Genomic DNA, 18,113 nt, shown 5'->3' with positions numbered 1-18,113 from the left:
ATGATATATTTAAGGCCCTCATCCAGAAGAGCACCTAAGCACATGCTTAGCCAGTGGAACTACTCAAAGTTACTGGATCAGGACCTAAATATGAAATACCCAGAAAAAGAGTGAGGGGTGCCACACTGAAGAAATATAAAAGGTTTTACTTGGCTCCTGATTCTTTGAGTTTTAAAAGGCTTGGAGACTTTTCTTCTTGCTACTGCTAAAATACAACTCAGTTTTCCCCATAGAAAAGTATTTGAGTAAAAACAAAAACAAAAAAACAACAAAACCCCTTGCACAAATGGTTTGCTAATATTGTGAAAACAATTTTCTCTCAGTTTCAACCACATTGCAAAGTTTTCTGCACAGCTCTGATGGGTAGTGGACCATAACCTTACTCCTTTTCAAGTATCTCTGAAAACCTACTGTGATGTTTTGATTGTTCAACTTTGTTATTGTCAATGATCTTGTCGTAAGAAAGTCAACTGTTGTCTAATGCAGTTTTGCAATCTTCTAAATTCTATCAGAAAATAATATGTTTGTTGTTTTGCTATAGACTTAGACATGCATGCATTTTTTAAAGACATAACTCTGGCAATTCTTCTAACTTATTTTCACAAAAGCTCTCTTTCCTTCAGCTGAGATTTCAAGACAATGCAGGACCACAAAATGCTATTTTGGGAGAAAATATCCTTAATTCAACTTCAGTAAAAATGGTAATTGTGATTAGATGTGATAGGAGTCCCTACCACAGTAGCTCTGCTGAAGAATATGCTCGCTGATGTATTTGTTTAAATAACAAAAGCAGAAAATAAGGAGATACTGCAGATGTGCTATGGCTAAAACAATGACCTGATGACCCCTTCCTCCCTCCATCTTACCAAGATCCATGCTTTTGGAGGCTTTCAGATTAATTGATTCAGGCTGCTTGGCTGGTGTCAAAGATCTGAAGTTGATGTTCTGATCTGTTAAATATGCTGCTGAATCCACTACAGAGCTATGGAAAAAGCCATGCAAAACATTTAGGCACTAATGCAAAACCAAGTGAAGTAATTAAAACTTTCACAATATAAATGTATTTTCCCCTCCAGTTGTTTGCAATCATGCATCTAAAATCAATCTCTGATTGTCACGTTTCTTTTGTGAGATTTCGCACCTCTACTCACATGTATTTAATTATATATATTTAAATACAGATTCTTTGTGAAGATAACTGCTGTTTTTACACGCTTAATATTTAAATATGATTTTATTTAACAGAACAGAAGGGGAAATATCCAGTGCCAACAGTCTTGTTTTCTCTTCTGCTGAGCTCTATTTAACTACCTCCTGTCTGAATTGTTTACCAAATAGGTTGCACAAAATGCAGCCCCTGCACCTGGTTCACTCTCCCTGACATGTCAACAATCTATGTGAATGATGGCATTTAAAAAGACCACCACTACCCATCACCATTTCACAGAAGCTCCCCATAAATAAACCTGCATGGAGGAGCAAAGTTCTGTTTCACAAAGGACTGAGATTTGAAATTTGGTTCAGTTTAGAATTGGAATGAAACCTGAAAATTTCAAAATTCTCTATGAAGGGAAAATCTCTCTCCCCATGCCCTCCACCCCCAAAGTAATTTTGGCTCAATGAAAACTTTTTGTTTTCATTTTGGTTTTTGATTTTATATTAAAACATATCATTCAAAATTTAAGATTATTTTAAACAAAAGTCATTTCAAAATGAAAGATTGGAAAATTTCATTCAAAAAGTGTTAAAAAAGGATGTTTCAAGAATTTGATTTCCCCCCCGGCCCATTTTTTCCCCAAAGGGAATTTCAGCAAGACAGACACAGTTTTGCAAAGCATTTCAATTCAGTTACAACTGCATTTTCTGACAGAAAATGGTTCCAAGTTTTTCTGACCAGCTCTACTCATAGCTTCAATCATTATGGCAGATAAGCATATCTCAAGTATTTAAGAAGAGAATGGCAAACCGCGGCCACTGGGAGCTGCGGGCAGCCATGCCTGTGGACAGTCACTGTAAAGAAACGGTCTCACGGCCTGCCAGCATATTACCCTGACGGTCCAAGTGCGGCCCGCAGGATGTCTACCACTGGTTTAAGGTTATAGAAAAAATTGTATGATATACCATTTTCTTAGAAAACTAGTACATGATTATGAAAATAATTTATTTTTTAAAAATCTGTGTACCAATGAGGACAGCTCACATATCACCAGTGACAAATGTGCCATCATTTGAAAACTACTGAAATAGACAAGATATTAAATTGCAAAAATAACCAACCATGATTTATATTGCAGAAATGTCAACTTGACCATAGCTATTGTGGTGCAGATTTCACTTCTATTTACATACACAACAACAGTGCTTTTAATCAATGAGAAAATAACATCACAATGATCAGTGAGAACTGAGCCATTCTAGCCATAAATAACAAAAATAACTGCAATAAAAAGTACATCCGAACCTATAATTATAATCTTCAGAAAGCAGCTCCTCACTGGGGTGTGGGGGCAGAGGAGGTGGAACTTCAGTCTCAGCACGACCACGATCAGACATAGTCAGCTCTGAACCTAAAAAGGGTTAAACAAAGTAGTAGCAGCAATTACATGACACCAGTTCACTGATCCATACCTGGACAGGGAGGCCTGACGTGATCCACAAATTATACAAATACCTAAACTAAACAAGAATTAAAATCATAACAAGCAGAAAGTACATGCCTTGGGAATTCCAAAAGAGTTGATTTGCTGTTTTAAAGATGCATAATTAGTGAAACTCTGCTGATAGTGAAGTGCAGTGCAAGTCCTGAATGCATATGAATGGATATTGACTTCCCTCATATAGTTTTAACGTAACTAATAGTAAGTTCAACTGGTTTAATTTTTTTGGTTTGCAACATTTATTACCTCCCAGATAGGGAGTAAGGCACCTTAACCTGCAGACATCGCCTCCTTTCCCATTCTTAATAGGAGAAAAGAAAAGTTGCTGCTGTCCCATGACAGGAGGGATAACCAAGAAGCCCTGGATCACAGTCTAAATTCCTCCTATCATGCCATTCAAGGCAATCAATTTACACCAGGATGAGTTTGGCCCGAAACATGTGTCAAAGTAGTCATCATGCTTGAATGAACCATTATTACAACAAATACATATTTAATAGAATTGTTGTGGATGTTAGAGTACATGATAATTGAGGCTGAGTCAATGTCTCCTTCATTTAGGAATAAGTACTGCACAGTATACTCAACAGCAGCAAAGAGTGGAAGCCAGAGTGGTACCTTCAGAGTCTAAGGTCAAATCGCGGTTTTTCTTCTCCCCTTTCTACTCTTCAGTGGGACATCACCTCTCTCAAACATACTGCCTTCTCTCAGTTGCTAGCAACTTCATTTCATTGTGTCAATGGAAATGGTACACCTCCACTTCACCCCTGCCATCTCAACATTCACACTTTCACAATTACTCACAAGTTTTGTTCTGGTTCTTTTCCTCTTTTCTATCACCACTTCCTCTCCATCTCACACACTCTTTGCTACTAACAAATATCCTCTTCTCATCTTCACCTCAGTGTCTTTATCTCTTCCTTCCATTCTTCACACTTTTCCTCCTATACGTTCTCCCTCACTCATCAAGCTCTAACCCTGCCAGCCAAAAACTCTCTCCATCTAAGTCCCCATCTTCTCTCCTTCTACTTCCTTCTAGTCTCCCCTCCATGTTTCATGCTTGCCGAGATCTGTGACTATCCCCCAGGCCCTTGCACCTCCTCACACACACTGAAACCTAGCTTTCTCCCTGCAGCTCACCATGTATTGCTGCATCTCCTCCTATTGCAGCCCCGATCTCATGACTGCAGTATGCTCCAACCTTTCACCCTCCACCTCTCAATTCCATCCCTTCAACTTTCTACCCCTTTGCCTCTTCTGAGGTCCTTTTCATCTCCCTCAGAGAGGCTCACTTTCTTCATCTGATATCAGCCTCCAACTACTCTCAGCTCTTCACTCTATATTCATACCATGTTTCTTCAGTTTCTGCACTGCCAGCACCTCTAATTCTACTGTTTCTGGATTATCTCATTAACTTCCTCATTCTTTCCAAGCTTCAATTTGACCCAATATGACAGAGGAGGAAGATGCTCATAATATTTTATTAATACTTCATGTATATCTATGTGTTTGATTGTTATTGTGTTTTTTGCTATGTGGGTTAATTTGCATCTAGATAGAAAAGTGGGCAAACTTCTGATAATGACCTGTTTACTGATAATTATAGGACAACGAATTGCTTGGAAGTCTATCCCTGACCCACCCAAGTGCGCTGCATAAACTAGTTTGACCAGCTTCAAGAGATACAGGCAACACAGACGAGGGGACTGATAAAATGTCTGCTCCTGAAGATGGAGGGAGAGACACAGGGATTGCTGGGGTGCTGACCAATTCTGCCCTTCTTCCCTGAGCTCCCCAAGGCTGGGGTCTTTGGCATAAGCCAGGCCTGTCTAGCTTTCAGGTTAGACAGATCAGATACATGTGCAGACTGTTTGCTGTGTTACAACCTCTCTGCTCTTTGTTCCTTGAGATTAAACAATACTTTATTTGGAAAGGCTGTTCTATGCCAATTCACACTCCAGTCAACTAACAAAGGCAAGTCTTGCAGGTAGCCAAATTCAGTTCGATCTGTTGAGTAATCATGGTTGGTATACATGGTGCTACACCCTGGGGACCTGGTCTAAGAGTGGGATAATTCAGAGGGTTCCAACACAAAATTGTTGAAGGCAAGAGGACGGTCACCTGAAGGGGTGCACTCAGAGATTTGAGAGGCTGAAAGGTGCAGCTTGTCCTGAACCATGAAACCCAACTCATAACTTCAGTCACCATCCTAACTTGTCAAAAAAAACACTGTTCTTCCCTCTCTCCTAAAGTCCCTGTCTACGACCATGAAGATGGACAAGCTCCTCTTCACCATCATTTCTTCCTTGTGCTCTGTACTTTCCTATCACTTACTCCCTTTGTGATCACCAGTCTATGAACATCTCTGACTTTTCTTTCTCCTGGCCTTCACCTTTTCTCCTTGTCATCACTAACTGCCATCAGCATCATGATTGCCACTTTCAACTCTGTCCCTCCCCCCGTAATTCCTCATTCCCTCTCACGCCATTCTGAATGCTCCCATAAACCCCATCCGTGACCTTCCCATTCTGTGCTCCCTCCATTCCGGTCTCACACGACTGAGCATCTCTGGAGAAAAACTAGTGACTATACTGACTTCTTCTACTGCATGTTCTCACTCCCTCATCCTTCCAACCTGTCCTTTTTCCTTCCTAGCTAATCCACAACTTTGGTTCCCTCCCTAAAGGCCCTGATCCTGTGAGTTACCAAGTGCATTTTGCAATATAGTGAGTGCCCTTCAATTCCCACTGACTTTACTCCACTGAAATTCAATGGGAATGGTGCGTACTCAGTACATCTAAGGGTTGGTGTGGCTGATGCTGAGCTGCCATGTAATAATCTATTAATACTGATATAATATTCATAAAATTATGATACATTTGAACTGGTCAATGAGGTGAAGTTACAGTATATTGGGCTATTAGACTTTCCTGAATTAATGTATTCATCTATAGTCATTTTCTATATCAATTAATCTTTTCATGAGCACATGCTACACTTCTAAATGTAGATACTTGTACATCCATGGAGATTCAGCATGCCACGCTATTGTAGAGTAGATACTTTATCTTTACAATATTTCCTAACCAGAGAGATGACAGCAATTCCCTTACAGCCCTGATCATTTTTTGGATGTAAAAGAGCTTCTGATGAGGCAGATTCCAGTAATCTTTCAGCACCAGAAATGTGAAGTTGCTGGCACTGAAGTATTGCTTCTCGAAGAGGTTGTTCTAAAACTGCTATTTCTGCACAACAGCTTGGCAAGAAAAAAAAGCAGGAACCTGTGGGTGGCAAGCATTATTCATGCAAAAAATAGACTGAACATTGGCATTTCAATATTGGCTTAAAAACCCTCCTTTATTGAAATATCCACAGGCAAGACAAAATGTAATGTTTTGGCTATAACAGCTTTTCCCCAGACATTACATTTGGTCTTGCTCATGTATAATAAAAAAGATCCTTTTTAAAAAAATATAGTATTAATAAGCCAATTATTTTTTTCAATCTATTTTTGTTGGGCTTCTAGAACAGTCTTACGTGTAGAGCAGTGACTAGCATTAGGAGTAACTTATTGGAAAACACTAACTGAGAGTATGACATTTTATTAAACATAATTCAACTTCTGCCACTAATTTTTTGTATTGGGCACAGTATTGTACTGACATCTCTGCTGTCTTTTATTACTGTTTACATTATGGTAGCACCCAAAGCTTCAGATCAGGACTGGAACCCCAATGGGCAAGGCACCATGAAAACATATATCAAGAGACAATCCCTGTATCTGATATAAGACTGTAATCCTGCAACTTGTTCATTGTGGGAAGACACATAAGCACTTTTGGGTTCACTCGGGCCCTGTGCGGGTGCATGGTTTCACGTGTGCAGATACCATTGTAGGATCGGAGCCTATTATAAAAGAAAATGCAAAAAGTATAACAAATGATATGGGGGTGGGGGTGGAGAAAAGGGTAACGCTGATAGGAATGTGGGTTAAAATAGGTTAAATGTTCAGAACTAAACAAATATTTTTACAGCAAAATACATGCTACATGTATATGCACTGTATTATTTTAGGGACATATTCTTTGCTCACATGTACCTGAACGATTTCAGCTTTGCTATACAGAGCCCTCTACTAGGTCTTTTGCTGGGCAAATACATGTCTCATTCTTCCGCCTGCCCCACACAGCTAGCATTCTATTTGATTTCACTAAATAAGTTTTTTAAAACATAAGTCACAATACGAAGATACTTCACTTAGTTTCTCAGTAAAATTTAAAAATCTCTTTCCTTAGCCCTTTGACTGACACCACCCATATCTTCCCAGGCCTTGGTTTTTGTCTCTCTTTTTTCCCTCATAAAGGGGTCTCTCTCTCTCTCTGCCCTATGTCTGTGGTGTCTTCTCAACATCTAACATCCATTCACCCCTCACACTGCGGTGGGTTGTCTCCTTCCTTTTGCCCCTCAAAAATGTAAAACAAAGAACGAGCAAAACAAAAAGACATACACTAGCAGCCTCTGCTGCTAGGATCCCTCAGAAAGTATAGCTCTTCCAAACAGGCCTTATTCTGATTCTTATCTAAGTACTTTAAAAAGTGCCTGATTAGGAACATGAGCAGTCCCACTGAATGGGTGACAACACTTAATGAGACTTCTCAAATGCTTAAAATTAGGCATATGCTTAAATACCTGGTGGAATCAGGGCCATACATAGCAGCCAGTGGGATTTTTCTGCTGGTAAGGGGAGGAGGTAGGAAGATAAAGTGTCAGTGTTAAAGCTGGGTGTTTAGTCAGCTATTTACAGACTAAGAATATTATAGTTACTAAAAAAGTTTCAAAGTCTGGAATGGGGAATGTAAATATGATGTCCTAATTCTATTTACACTAAGGGTCTGTTTCTAACCTTAAAACATTTCAAGTCTCAGTAAACTAAAATAGCAAATCTTATGAATATTAGGGTATAGTGTAAATTCCTACTGGATTATAAAACAGGACACAAACTAGACAATTTGCTTTTTAAAATAATTACTGTACCCATCAAGGATGTATAGAAAATAAACATTTTGACAATATATATTTTGCAACCATCATTTGTTTTTTATCCAAACTTACGTGTTGGCCAGTGAGCTAGAAACTGTTACTTAAACTGGAACCTGTGCCAGGAATTTAATTCACAACTTCTGAGTCAGCTCTCCCACCCTCCCTGGATCTTCAAGCTTCAAAGTAACAGAGCCTGCACTTACTCTAATTAACTGTTTTTCTAGTTGATGTGGATTTCTGAAAACAAAAAGAGCACTTTTTTGGGGGAGGCGGGGGCATGAAGAAGGATGTACAGTACATACCTTTTAGTCTTTCCTGAGGACTGTAAGTTACAAATTGCTGCAGGATAGCATCATTGTGCCTGGAGATAGTGGTAAAGGTCTGACTGCCCTCAAGTGCTGATTTTTGAAAAAACCCTTGATCTGAGCGTTCCTAAGAAGAAACAGAATCATGTTTTAATTGAAAAAATAAATGTCCAACAAAGGCAAGGAACAGTAATCGCTAAATCACACTGGGGTTTGTGCATTATTTGTCAGGCTTTTATTGCACATTATTAACTCTGCAATGAGAAACATGAAAGATGTCCTCAGACCACTGCTGACCATGAAACAAGAGAGTACCCTTACATTAGAAATGATCATTAAGGATGATAAACAGAGAAAAGGACTTCTTTTTTCTGACCCACAACTGGCTTCATGTTATTCCTCCATCTGTGAGGGCAGCTTGTGGCATTGTCAACATAAGGGCACAGGCAATGCCAGTGATATTTCTTTGCCAGCCAGCTGGTTCCCTTCGCTCAGAGACTGAGTGCGTATGCTCTGATGATCATACACTAAAGCAGACTTGTAACCTCTAAACCCAGGTCTTCTGGCTGGCAGCTGAACAAACTTTTGCCACACCTCTAGTCTGTTTTTCTTTTGAGATATTTTCCCCTCCCCCCATATCCATATTGCAGCTCCTAATTTATTCTCCTGACAGTTGCTGTTAAAAAATGCACAATTTATCAAACTGAGACAAACCCCAAAAGGCACGTCTGTCGTCGTTGTACAGGGGAAATTATTAATATAGACAGTAAAATGCTTTGGCTAATTATTAAAAGGTAGAATGATATTCTTAACATTGTAGTTTCTTTGAAAAGCCAATACATAACAAGAAAGAAGCCTTCACTTGGCCTCCATTTTACAAAGCTGCCTTCACCAGGGCCAGTGGATTTCATATTACAGGTGTAGCACTTATAAATTTTAGGACATGTATGTTAGAATCTTTTAGTGTCACTGTAAGTTTTTGTAAGAAGTGGATGGAATGCCAAGGCTATATTTCCCTATACCCTGTCCCTTTAAGGCAAGGAACTGTGCTGAAAAGGTCAAAGGGAGTAGGGTGTGGTGACAGAAGAGTCTAGCACTCCTGGAAGACTATTGCAGTGGACTTTTGCAAGCTCTGTGTTTGCCTGATTCTGATTACAGTTTTAATAAAATGTTTCCGTTTTAAACAGCATGTCTACTCCTGAGTGTGTAACACAGGCACCAACACTTATGCATCCCTTTTTAGGTACTATCACTTGTGCACACAGATGATGTGTTTATAACTTATCTTCCATGCACACAACTGATAATACTGAAAATTGCATGCATGTGAGCATGCCTGCAAAGTTATGCTCAAAGCAATAGAGACTATTGCCTTTGAAACGTTTCATCATCATCATCATGTTCCTATTACACCTCTGGTGTTTAGGGCAGTGATGAAGCTCTTCTACTCCTGTCTGTTGTTTTTGGGTGGCCTCGTTTTTGCTTGCCTTCAGGTGTCCATCTTATTGCTACTCTGGTGACGGAATCAGTTTCCACCCGAAGCACATGACCGATCCATTTCCAACGCCTCCTGGCAATGATGGTGCTCAGATCCTCTTCGCTGCACTGCGCCAATAGATCTTGGTTTGAGATTGTTCTGGACCAAAAGATATGGAGGATTTTTCTGAGACAGGTTGTATGGAATGAAGACAGTTTGGACATGTCAGACTTCCTCATTCCCCAGCATTCTGCACTATAAAGCAGTGTTGAAAGTACACAGCTCTGATAAATCTTGAGTTTGGTTTTGGTGTTGTATTTTGATGATTTCCAGACTGTATTTAAGCTGCTGAAGATGTTCCTGACTTTATTGATTTTGTTCCAGATGTCCTGGCTTGTTCCATCTTCCTGGCTGATGGTGCTGCCCAAGTATGTGAATGTTTCGACGTTGGTGAGAACATAATCCTCTATCCATACTGGTGATGGTGAGGCAACATTAAAGGTCATGATATCTGTCTTATCGCAGTTGATTTTCAGTCCAATTTGCTGGCTGAAAGTATTGAGTCGAGTTGTTTTTTTCTTGCATATGGTGTTGGGTATGTGATAGGAGAGCAACATCATCTGTGAAGTCCAGGTCTTCAAGGGATGAGAAGAGTGTCCATTTAATGCCTCTTGGCATATCTTCTGTTGTATGCCGCATTACCCAGTCGATAGGTAATGTTGAAGAGGATTGCAGACATGACACACCCCTGACATAGTCCTGTTTTGACTTCAAAACTGAGCTCACTGTGATTAACACTGCATGTAAAGTTGAAACAGAAGCTTTTGATAACATTCATTATACAGAAAGGAATTCCATATGCCTGCAGAATGTGCCATAGGCTGGTCCTGTGAATGCTATCAAAAGCCTTCACAAAGTCTATGAAATTTATGTAGAGTTGCCGTTCTAAGCACCGTTCTATTATGTTTCATATATTGAAGATCTGGTCTGTGCATCCACGCCCTTTCCGAAAACCAGCTTGCCCTTTTCTCAGAATGCAATCAATTGCCTCTGATATACGATGGACTAAGATCTTACACAATACTTTGCTTGGCACAGATAATACTAGTGTGATACTACACCAGTTATTACAATTACTGAGAGTTTCTTTCTTTGGTATCTTCACTATAACCCCATTCATCTGGGGCTTTTTCCCTTTCCCAGACTGATGTAAACAGAGGGGTCAGGATAGATGTCGCTAATTTAGGATTTACCTTGAACAATTCTGCATTCAAGTTATCCTTGCCAGGAGATTTCCCATTTTTTAAGGATTTGACAGCTTGAATGATTTCTTCTTTAGTTGGGGTGTCTGTGTTGATCTCAAGATCTTCTTTTGCCTCCTGGATCTTTGCTTCCTCTTTAGGTGGCTCCCTGTTCAACAATTATTTGAAGTGCTCTGTCCAGCACATTTCTTGTTCTTTTTCGGTTGTTAGTAAGTGTCCTTGTTTGTTCTTGATGAGAGTGTTTGTTGGTGTCTGCCTTTTACCACTGATAAGCTGCATCATTTTGTAGACAGTTCCTTGTTCACCACAAGCAGCTGCATCCTCTGCTTGTGTTGCCAGATTATCAATATAATGCCATTTGTCCGCTCTCACAAGGTATTTGACCTCCCGGTGTGCCTTGCATTATGCTTGTGGTATTTGTCCTTTAGTTTCTGGGATTTTGTGTCTAAAACTTTCTTCTTCAGGACTGGTCTGGTTTCTATGGCATTCCATGTGCTGGGTGTAATCCACTCCCTTTCTTCTCTTCTGCCTGTGGCCTAGACAGGCTTTACTGCTCTGTTTATAAATTGCTGTTCCTTTGTCTGACTCCTTGTTGATCTCATCATCTGCATTCCCCTCCTCTTCATCAAGGTCTGCAAGCGCTTGAAACCTGTTCTTTAACTGCAGAATGAAGGTGTTCTGTATTTCAAGGGACTTTAGCTTGTCAATATCATAATGTCTATGTCCCTTGTTTGGTGGACCCACACATCTCAGTTTTAGCTTGATTGAGGCTGTCACAAGGATGTGGTCGCTGCCAACATCTGCATCCCTTCTCACTTTCACATCTGTAAGTGAGCTTCGCCATTTGCCACTGATCATTATATGGTTCTTCTTTTGCCTTATAAGACTAGTGATTTCCCAGAGAAAGACAGGCTGGCCATAAGGCCAGATTAACTAAGACCACTTCATCAATGGTGAGAGCCTACTGGTGACAACACAGAGACAGCTACAGACCTAGTCTCATAAGCTTCTTCTTTTCTTTCAGTAGCCACTGGCCAAATAACATGTTGACTGTTTTCCCTTCCTCCTCATTTCAATGCTCTATTCACAGCCAGTTAAATAGTACATTCAGAGGCTCTTTATTATGGGGAAGACCCATTGTTAACAATTATATGTGCCTCTGGTGTACCAGAATTCTTCAAGTTACATTGGGAAGATTTACCACTTATTCCTTATGCCAAGTGATCCACATCTATTACCTTTTGGAAGTATATAGAATCATAGAATCATAGAATATCAGGGTTGGAAGGGACCCCAGAAGGTCATCTAGTCCAACCCCCTGCTCAAAGCAGGACCAATTCCCAGTTAAATCATCCCAACCAGGGCTTTGTCAAGCCTGACCTTAAAAACCTCTAAGGAAGGAGATTCTACCACCTCCCTAGGTAACGCATTCCAGTGTTTCACCACCCTCTTAGTGAAAAAGTTTTTCCTAATATCCAATCTAAACTTCCCCCACTGCAACTTGATATTATTATAATATTGTCGGCTAAATCAAGCCCTGCACTGATACAAACTACTACTACTAAATTAAAGATGGGGACCCACTGGGAGAGGCAGCCTTAAATTAACAACAACCACCAAAAAAAATCTGCTTTTCCAGCTCTTTGATAAATGACACAATCAATATCCCAACAACTGATCAGTAACCAGCTTAATTAGAGTATTCAGCTTGTAAAACAGAGCTGTCATGGAAGGCCTCCATTAGTGTCCTGGCCAATAAAACAAATAATGGATTTTAAAACATTCTGCTTATACCAAGCTGGAACGTAGCAGGTAGGAAACGGTTTTGGGGAAGGGAAAGAATGGGTCATGGCCCATTTTCCTATAGTCTCCAGCCTCAAATGGAATTACAATTGAACCTTGAGCACATTCTATAAAAATTAATTTCTGTTTAAAATGAATTTGATTCAATCAAGAGCTCATTATGTATTCTTCACAGGGCATGTGTCAGAATTGTTTGTGTGTTTCATACATCTGGATAATGTATAAAACTATATACTTTGACGATGAAAAGCAGCTTCTTGTATTTTTATTACATCAATAATTCAGTTGTAGTATTTTTGCCAAAGTTGACTTTTTAAAAATAGAAGCTAGCAATGATAAGCTTTCTTTCTAGTTTTCGCTGTGGGTGGGTTATCATTCATACCTCATCAGAACACAGAATAAATATAAATGTAATACTAGTTTTACATAAGGTACAGACCATGAAAGATAACAGCAGTTGAATCAATTTGCTTTCTTAAATTTAAGAATAATAACCCTAGAACATGCTTTCAACCTGTCTAGAGTGGTATCACCATTGATTGTCTAATTGTGGTAATAAGACTATAAAGGGTCTGTCTCCTACAGGAAAAGATTTGAAAATGTTAGCCAATAATCTTAGAAAATGCCCCAGGGAAACTACACACTTGCTTTCCATGTCTCCCTCTCTGCTATGTCACAGTGTAAAGCCTTTGTGAAAAGCAACTTCCCAGTGCAGTTACAGTATAAAATTTAGCAAGTTTGGGTTTTTTGGGGTTTTTTTTTTTTATGTCAGTCCAGGTGGGAGGTAAAGCAAGTTTAAATATAACTAGTGAAGTGGAATCTACCATATAGAGTTAACTATCCACAGCTTAAGGGAAGACAGCTTCCCTTCCCCAGCACAACCGTTCTCTCTCATCTTTTACGTATAAATACACACAAAAAATATTATTCTCAAACATTCACTCAGAGTACTATCATGTGATTTCTAAAGGCCCTTTTTTCTTTTTATTCTTAATCACAGTTGTAGCTGTTTCTTGTGAACAGTATATATATTGAAAATCCAGTAAAAAATAGTTATTTAAAAGTGAAAGTAAAAATTAGTGTGATGGGTGGATACGCACCTCCAGAAGCCAAGGGCAGACAGCACATTTCTTTACAAGCAAGTAGAGTCACACAGACAGATCGCTTAATTCATTTCCTAGAGCAGAGTTCAAAAAATTCAAGAACTCAAAACTAGTAAATTTTTTAAAAAGTGGCTTTGCTTAATGCAATACTGAATCAGTGCAGGGATGTGCTATATTTATGGAGTCAGAACTATAATTTTAATGAGTTTTTTTTTAAGTGTTAGTTAAAGCCATATGGTGAGTGAAATTGTAACCCCATTGAAATCAATTAAGGGTTTTGCCACTGACTGCAATGAGGCCAGGATTTCACCCAGTATCTTTAACACACACTTAGAAATAGGAAGATATTTTCAAAATGGTGGTTGGAGAATTGCCCCAATAACTATTCTTAATGGAACTGTGAATACAATTCTTTGCTTACCACAAGGAGGTCTAACTCATGAACAAGTTTTTTGCATTACCTGCATTTGTCTATCTAGTCTCCTGAGAACCACTAACTGAATCATCCCGCGAATGTTCCCTTCCATAGACATGGAACGCCTCAGTGTCTCCATGGCTTCATGGTTGGATTTCGCCAGAAGAGACTCTCCATTCACTGCAATCAGCTGGTCATTTATTCGCAGGCGGCCATCCTAGAAGGCAACCAAAAATATTAAAGTAATACCATGTAGGGGCAACATATATAGGAGAGCAAGATACAGTCATGTGTTTCTTTCTTAGAAGCTACATACAATCCAGTTGTAAATATCACCAAGTCTACATAAAAAGTCTAGATCGCTCAAGCTGGCCAATTCCCAGTATTTGAGAAATATGGTTCACAAGACGTTTACAAAAACAGGCACCTCTTCGTCCACACTGTACTTTGTACGAGTCCTAAAGAGGAGAAAATGGGAATATGGACTCTGGGTTAGAGAACATCCACCACACCTGTCAAGATCTGTTGTACAACCAAGAATGAACATTGCAGCACATTTTAAAATTCTGTGCTTCTGTTGTCAGAATCTGCTAAGAAACGATACAGCTCCACAAATGACTCTGTCCTACAGTGCTCATCATGCCATAGTGAATATGCCACCATATAAGGAAGTGTTCTCATACAGAAAGGTCACTAAGACGAAAGCATCCATATCATAACGAAAAGCTCTTCATGTATTTTAACAGCTAACCCTGCTGCCAATAACAAAATTGAAGTTGTGCCATCTAGAGCGGTTTGTGGTTTTGAAGAAATCCATTCACTTTCATTGCCAGGGTTTGCTGACAGCTGTAGGCATAATAAACGTATGGACACTTATTTTCTGCCTTTAGTAGGCATATTGTTGTTTTTATTAATATCTGTGAATGATTTTTTCGTTTCTGTACGCAGAGAACACAGAGAAATAAACACACAGAGAAATTCCTCTGATCAAGAATTGAAGGTTTCTCTTAGGCCTTGTCTACACTGTCACTTTAGAGCGCTGACATTTTCTCGCTCAGGGGGGTGAAAAAACACCAGCGCTGGTAGCTGTGCTCCCAGTGCTGGTGGCCGTGCTCCCCGTGCTGGTGGCCGTGCTCCCCGTGCTGGTGGCCGTGCTCCCCTCGCGGAGGTGGGTTTTTTACAGCGCTGGGAGAGCTCTCTCCCAGCACTGGTCCCGCGACTACACAGCCACATTAAAGAGCTGCCACAGCAGCGCTTTAACATTGGTAGTGAAGACATACCCATAGAGTTCACAACTATCAAGTTGGTGTCAGAACTCTGAAAGAAGGAAGAGAAAGGGGCTGAGACTGAAGAAATCTAGCATGAATGGGAAGAAGGGCTGAAAGAATAGCAGGAAAGGACTTGGGATCAAAAAACATTAGCTGGCTTTACATGAATTCAGTTCATTCATGAGCTCATGTGTCCTTCATAATGTCCTCGTCAGAACTGTTTATACATCTCATAGCTGTGTAATCCAAAATGTATATACTTTTCTCTTTTTATTTTTCTATCACACTGTTGTTCAATTAACTCTTGTAGCATTGCTGCCAAGTCTAACTAAATGATTTTTGTGTGAGTGACAGTAGCCATGTTAAACCCAGTTTTCTTAAGTATTATTTTTGCTGGAACAGGGAATCAATCCCTGTTATCAGAGCAGGGTACAATTAGAAAGCAGTGACATAGTACTAAAAGGAACAACAGAGGCCAGAAAAGGAAAATAAACAGGGAGGGAAAAGGAGGAAGGAGAGGACTGGAAGATGAGTGAAACAATGAGGGAGGGTGAAAGGACAGAAGAAAATAAGGAGGATTATGACCTTCGTAGAGAGGGGCCAGGAAAGGAGCACAGGAAGCAGTAGTGTCATTTGGGAGGAATATAGTGGAAAACACTCCATTGTTTGTGTTTTATGCCAACATAAATTTACATATAGCCCCACCCTTCCACCACATACAAAAAATGGTGCCCGAGAATATGTGAAGGTGAAGGGAGAGAAAAGAGTTAACACCTTGGGACAGGGCCATTTTGTTACTTGCACATCAGTTTTAATTCCTTTGTGCCCTAATAAAATTCACTAAAATGAATGATTCCATTGATTTCAATGGGAGCATGAGGGAAAAAAGTCTTCTATTTGTAAGTCTCTAATGATTTTGATTTTTAAAAAAAAAAATAGATTCATATTCTTCTCATACAATCCCATAGTCTCTTTCCTGTTCTGTGGATATATCTCTGAATAAACCCTTTTGCTTAAAAATCTGTCGAAGATGCTTGTACAAATACGTACAAGTATACAACAGACAATTTCAAATTTTAGCCTACATACAGGAATATACCAATAAATTATTTTAAATTAATCAGTATAGTCTTAGAAACGCCAGTACTTTCTTGGTTTTGCTTTGAAATCCTTTCATGTGAGATTTAGTATTGCTGTAAATGTTGGCTGTCTTTTATAAACTCAGTTCTTAAAAGCTTTTTTGACCTCTTTAAATGAGGCTTAAATGCAAAGCTCATGACATATCTGATGAACTGAACAAAAGCAAAGTAGTCCTACATGCTTTACAACGCAGTACATTTATAAATACAGAACCATCCCACCAAAAACAAACAGTTGGAAGGCAGATGAATACTGTTTTTGCAGGGGATCAGGAGAAAGTTATTTAGCACAGAGACTTTCTGTGATTTTGAAGAGTGGGGAAAATGTTTGAACCACCCTCAAACTCAGATTTTCACATTACTGGTGTTATGGTCTACTGTTAGTACACTGTACCGCAAGATAATCCGCTTGGCTCAAGACAGGCTACATATCTGTACTTTTCCTTTTATCTCTAAAAGGTTTCTTTCTGCCTTTTGATTAGGAAAACAACTTTTAGAGTATGAACAAATTCGGTATTTTTTCATTCTATCTTTGAACCTGCAAGTGGGCCACAATCATTAAGAATGAAATTATTGTCCCCTGGCATAGTCTGACTAAATGTGATTTACGTGGGGAATCAAAGTAAAAGGTAAATTTATGGCCACCTCTATTTGTAGGCAGGCCACAGGACACTTAGCATTTTGACTGTAACAGTGGCTATGGCACTGTATTCTCCTACACGGAGTTTGCCCTCTCAAAATCACACTCTGGCGACTACCTGGGACCCCCTTTGACCTCCTTCCCTCTGAGGAAACTGCTTCCTGGCATTCAGTGCAGCCATTCTGTTCCCTGACCCACCCCATACAATTAACTACTAATATTTACATTACGATTGTACCTAGAGCCTCCAAAGAGGCTTGGACTCCATTGTGCTGGGTGTGGTACAAACATATAGGAAGAAACAATCTCTGCCCTGAAAAAGCTTACAGTAGTCGTTCTACTGCATTTTAGCTACAGAGGAGGAGTGGGATTTCATCCCAAGTGCACTGCCAACATGCTACAAGACATGTGAAATTGAAAACAATACAATTAAAGAGTAAGAGGATGCATCTAAACACATTCATCCCAATGGGCACTTTAGCATCTTGTCCTCAGATGAAAGGTGCTATATAACTGCAAATGTCATGAATATTAGTAATACCTCACTTATAGCTATTGAAGCCAAAGAGTACATTCTTTGCAAAAATCACAAAAGGATGTTGATGTGGGTCTTCAAGGAGCAATCATCAAGTATAATAGTGGTTTAATCTTGTACAGTTCTTTAAATTCATTAGTATTCTTATTAGGATTCTTAAAAAATAAATAAATAGTGCAATGGAAAAATGTAAGCTATTAACTGCTGAAGGAGTTAAGTTATCCAATGATCACTAGGTATTCTGCTGGTTTTTGTGGGTAAACTGGATGAGTTGCGATTCTCTAAAATCTACAACATACACTTCAATTTTCTACATAAAAATTAGCCTAAAGATTTCAATTTCCCCCTACATTTTTCACAACTTCTTTACTGGGTTTCTTCACTGCCTGCTAAAACAAGTGAGTTAAATCACTGTGTTAAAATTTCAAAAGTCACTGAAAAATGTTGGCCTGTCTTCAGACCTTCTGTC

The 18,113-nt window shown here is 39.4% G+C and overlaps 1 protein-coding gene across 7 annotated transcripts in view; it reads right to left on the bottom strand.

Annotated features, from left to right (window-relative positions):
• Nucleotides 1–18,113, bottom strand: part of PARD3B (par-3 family cell polarity regulator beta) — a 602,509-nt gene that overhangs the window by 251,886 nt on the left and 332,510 nt on the right. For all 7 annotated transcript variants that reach the window (XM_073306519.2, XM_073306521.2, XM_073306522.2 and 4 more), the window contains 4 exons: nt 14,109–14,279; nt 8,000–8,129; nt 2,462–2,567; nt 867–982 (listed from right to left, as the gene is read on the bottom strand). In XM_073306519.2, coding sequence (XP_073162620.1) covers nt 867–982; nt 2,462–2,567; nt 8,000–8,129; nt 14,109–14,279 — 523 coding nt within the window. The remainder of the gene's footprint in view (nt 1–866; nt 983–2,461; nt 2,568–7,999; nt 8,130–14,108; nt 14,280–18,113) is intronic.

This window comes from Lepidochelys kempii, chromosome 11 (genome assembly GCF_965140285.1).
Source record: "Lepidochelys kempii isolate rLepKem1 chromosome 11, rLepKem1.hap1, whole genome shotgun sequence".
Lineage (NCBI taxonomy): Eukaryota > Metazoa > Chordata > Testudines > Cheloniidae > Lepidochelys > Lepidochelys kempii.
The sequence above is the reverse complement of the archived record's forward strand: the minus strand, read 5'-3'. Positions and strand labels throughout refer to the sequence as shown.